This window comes from Euphorbia lathyris, chromosome 1, assembly GCF_963576675.1.
Source record: "Euphorbia lathyris chromosome 1, ddEupLath1.1, whole genome shotgun sequence".
NCBI lineage: Eukaryota > Viridiplantae > Streptophyta > Magnoliopsida > Malpighiales > Euphorbiaceae > Euphorbia > Euphorbia lathyris.
In genome coordinates, this window is record NC_088910.1 from 121,622,120 (window position 1) to 121,626,173 (window position 4,054).

Genomic DNA, 4,054 nt, shown 5'->3' on the forward strand with positions numbered 1-4,054 from the left:
ATAAGATAGAAAAATGATCAAGGAGGATTGAACACCGATGACCCCACTTTAATACTTAAGTAAAGAGAATGAAAAGTATTTAGTTTAAGTAAACAAGACGAATGCATTGAATACCTTTTATTTATAGAACGATTGAGTTGTGTGTCTTAAATAAGAGTTAAAATCCATGTAGTGGTCAATCAATTGTGCGAGTATGTTGTCAACTTAAAACAAGTGCAACTGTAATTTTGTAAATCAAGGTACTAGACTCGGATGGAATATGCATAACCTTAAAGTCTCTTTTAATTAATCCTCGTTACTTCAATACATATGTTGAGGAGGGAGATACCTCATTAGCTACATGCGCCCTGATCACATGTAATATGATTAATCGTGACATATTATTCGGTTTTATTACAAGATAAGATATTTTGAAAAAGAAAATATTATAAATAAAAAAGAAAAAGGAAGTGAAGTCAAGGGTCGTCGATAATTACATAGAAGGAAGCAGGTGATTGCCGTGTTAGACTTAAAGCGTTTATATTTTCATTTCCATAATAATAAAACAGTTCTTATCATTATCATTATATTAATCCAAACACACACAACTAATTCTGATTAACCTCTTTTTATTCTTTTTAAATGAATATATAAATTCTACTGAGCATAACTCAGACTTCGATTCTGATTTTCTACACAGACAGAAAGTTTCAGGCTTTCTTCCTCTGCAAAATCACTCACCCCCCCTCGCTTATCTCAGATGAGACGCTTTCATGGAGGAGATTCCAATGCTTTAGATACTATCAACGCCGCCGCCTCTGCTATTGCTTCCGCTGAGAATCGTCTTTCTCAACCTACTGCTCAGGTAACTCCTTTTTCTTCATTCTTTCTTTCATTCTGTGCTTTTGATTTTTCTATTAGATTCTTTGATTTCCCTTCCTACTCTATTGCTAGTGTGAATTTCAGATGTTAATCGAGTTTTTTTCTTGATTATGGAGGTTTTAGATCTGTTTGTGATTGGTTTTGTTTGTTATTTGTGTGTTTTCGGAAGCTAAATCATTGAGGCTGATTTTTGTTTTCTAAACTAGCTAAGTGCTGTCTGTCATTAATTGCTTTTGATGATGATGGTGATTAAGCCTCCTTTTAGCGTTGAAAGGTTGACTTGTGTGTATAATTATTCATCAATTTTGATAATCAACTTATAAAAGGGGTTATCAATTTCATTTTCCCCTCGGTGGATGCAAGTGCAAGATTATGTTGAAAGAGTAGTTGTTTTTAGGAAAATCACGGCTAGTGAAGATTAAAATAGTCATATAATTTAATCATGGAGGTAATTGAATGACGAAGGGAGTACAGAAGGACTAATCTTGAGAGAGAATGATAGAGAAAGAGTGTTAAACTCCTCCTCCTAGTTCTCATTGTTTTGATCTTTTAAGATATTCCATTTAGTTCATTTTCATAAATGGTAGGATGTGTTAAATTCCAGAGGATAAGATTCATAAGAACTATTTTTGGGCAGAAGTTAGTTGTTTTTGGTACATTCTTTGAAATTGAACTGCCAATTTCGATTTTCTTGTCATATCGAACACGTTTGCACTGAGGAGCGAAAGACTGCAGACTTTTATCTGTAAAAGAGAGAGGTTTGCTGTCTAGGTGCTGATATAAAAGAGGCCTAAAGTGCTTGTAATTAGAGTAGATACTGGAATCCTTCCTTTTAATAGGATCTGGATTATCTTTTGGACCGCTCGATGACTTTATATCCCGGTATCTTGCTTAGATAAATAGAGGACATAGTATTTTTGGTATGTTTATCATAATTCGATTTATATTCTGATATTTTTTCTTTGTCCCTTTTCGTGTTATTTTGCATATACAGAAGAGAAGATGGACAAGCTTCTGGTGTTTCGGATTTCACAGGCACAGAAAGAGAATTGGGCATGCTGTTCTTGCTCCTGAAAGTTCAGCTTCTGGCAATGATTCTTCTGCAGCTGAAAATTCAACCCAACCCCCACCACAGATCACACTTCCCTTCGTTGCACCTCCTTCATCTCCGGCATCTTTCCTTCAATCAGAACCTCCTTCTGCTTTGCAGTCACCAGCTGGTGTTATGTCCTTCACCTCCATATCTGCCAGTATGTACTCTCCAAGTGGACCTGCCTCCATTTTTGCTATCGGGCCTTATGCTCACGAAACGCAGTTGGTCTCACCACCCGTATTTTCGACTTTCACCACTGAACCGTCAACTGCCCCTTTCACTCCACCTCCGGAATCTGTACACTTAACTACACCATCCTCACCTGAGGTGCCTTTTGCACAACTACTTGACCCCAGCCTAAGGAATTCTGGGACTGGCCTACAGTTTCCGTTCTCAAACTATGAGTTTCATTCCTACCAGCTTTATCCTGGAAGCCCCGCAGGCCAGCTAATTTCGCCTAGCTCATGGGTTTCAGGATCAGGCACTTCATCTCCTTTTCCTGATGGTGATTTTGCTACCAGTGGCCCTCGTTTTCCGGAGTTTCATATACCTGACCCCCCAAACCTCTTGGACCTTGATAATAAGGAGTGGGAATCAGGACAAGGTTCAGGAACTTTGACACCAGATGCCGCGAGATCTACATCAAGCAACTTTCCTGTGGATTCTCAGTTTTCAGATTTTGCTTCACACTCGAATTCATTCAATGGAAAATACAATGATCAAGTCCCAAGTCATAGAGTTTCTTTTGAACTAACAGCTGAAGAGGCCTTGAGTTGTGCAGAACCGAAGCCAGCATCCCCTGTCACAGTCATTCCAGCCAATGCAGCAAGTATAAAAACAGCTAAAACCGAACCCAACTCTATCGAAACAGAACAAAACTTTGATTGCCGTGTTGGTGAAACATCTGATGAGACACCAGCAAAAGCGTCAACAGATGACAAGAATGTACCGCGACATCAGAAACATCGGTCCTTAACGCTCGGCTCGCTAAAAGAATTCAACTTCGACAGTACTAACGGAGAAGATCCCCACAAGCCTAATCATCACGGACCAGACTGGTGGGCTAATGGAACTGATACTGGGAAGGAAGATGTAGCCTTCAAGAATTGGTCCTTCCCTGTGATCCAACCGGACACCGTCCAGCAATCCTCAGAAAGTTTTCCATTGGCAACACAATAGCAGTGAATTATCCAGACTGACCCTGAAATGAAGGCTGTTTTTGAGTCCTTTTGCTGACCTGAAAAAGAGGGACAAATGGTAATGTTTTGCACTTCTTTTTTCCCCTCCTCATCTAGCATAGTGTATGATATCTCTCTAGTTTTTAGGCAGAAAGATGAACTAACAAACAGGTGTTGTCAAATATTTTTGTGGTGTCATCCATTTCATATGTAACATAAAATGATGAATATATAGGACAGTTTTACAGAGAGAATTTCAATGGAGATGGACATTATGACAAGTTTTGGAGTCCATTTCATTATTTGTCTCATTAGTCCTAATAGAAATGGGGTGTTGGAATTCAGAGTCTCAATCTTGTTTGGAAGTTCTTTTTGGTCCATCTATTTGATAGATATAAAATAGCTACTTTTATACCAATGCTATTCCAAAGTTTGGTTAAAATAAGGTAAAGGAGAAAATTTTAAAAAAAAAATGAGAAAAAAGATTACAATAAAAAGAACAATGTTTGAATAATAAGGTAAAGGAGAAAAATAAAGAAACTGAGGAAAAAAAAAAGATTACAATGAAAATAGAAGAAAACGAAAAAAAAGAAACAAAAAAAGAAAAATTGGAAAAAAATAAAAAATAGTGAAAAAATAAAAAAAAATCAAAGAATTTTTAATATATGGTAAAGGAAATAGAATGATACAAGAAATAAAGTATACTAATGTTCATATGATTAGAATGTTGGGTATGCTAATTCGGGTTATTGTGAAAAGATAAACGGGGATAAAATAAAGAACAAACGGAGAAAAACAAAGGAAAAGCGAATAAGTCGGAAAAAGGGGAAATCAAGAAAGATAGAAACAGAAAAAAATAAAGGAAAAGCGAATAAGTCGGAAAAAGGGGAAATCAAGAAAGATCGAAAGAATTTTGAATAAA

The 4,054-nt window shown here is 36.8% G+C and overlaps 1 protein-coding gene across 1 annotated transcript; it reads left to right on the forward strand.

The window, feature by feature from the left end:
• Positions 1 to 552: 552 nt before the first annotated feature.
• Positions 553 to 3,481, forward strand: LOC136210827 (uncharacterized protein At1g76660-like). The gene is made up of 2 exons (XM_066002244.1): positions 553 to 844; positions 1,856 to 3,481. Exons 1-2 carry the CDS (start codon positions 740 to 742, stop codon positions 3,131 to 3,133), a joined length of 1,383 nt encoding a protein of 460 aa, XP_065858316.1. The 5' UTR covers positions 553 to 739; the 3' UTR covers positions 3,134 to 3,481.
• Positions 3,482 to 4,054: the final 573 nt, after the last annotated feature.

What these genes read in the sequence shown, in the direction of transcription:
- LOC136210827 (XM_066002244.1), top strand. Translation starts at nt 740, where the DNA reads ATGAGACGCTTTCATGGAGGAGATTCCAATGCTTTAGATACTATCAAC. An exon ending in TTTCTCAACCTACTGCTCAG is followed by an intron (nt 845 to 1,855) that starts GTAACTCCTTTT and finishes TTGCATATACAG; the next exon opens with AAGAGAAGATGGACAAGCTT.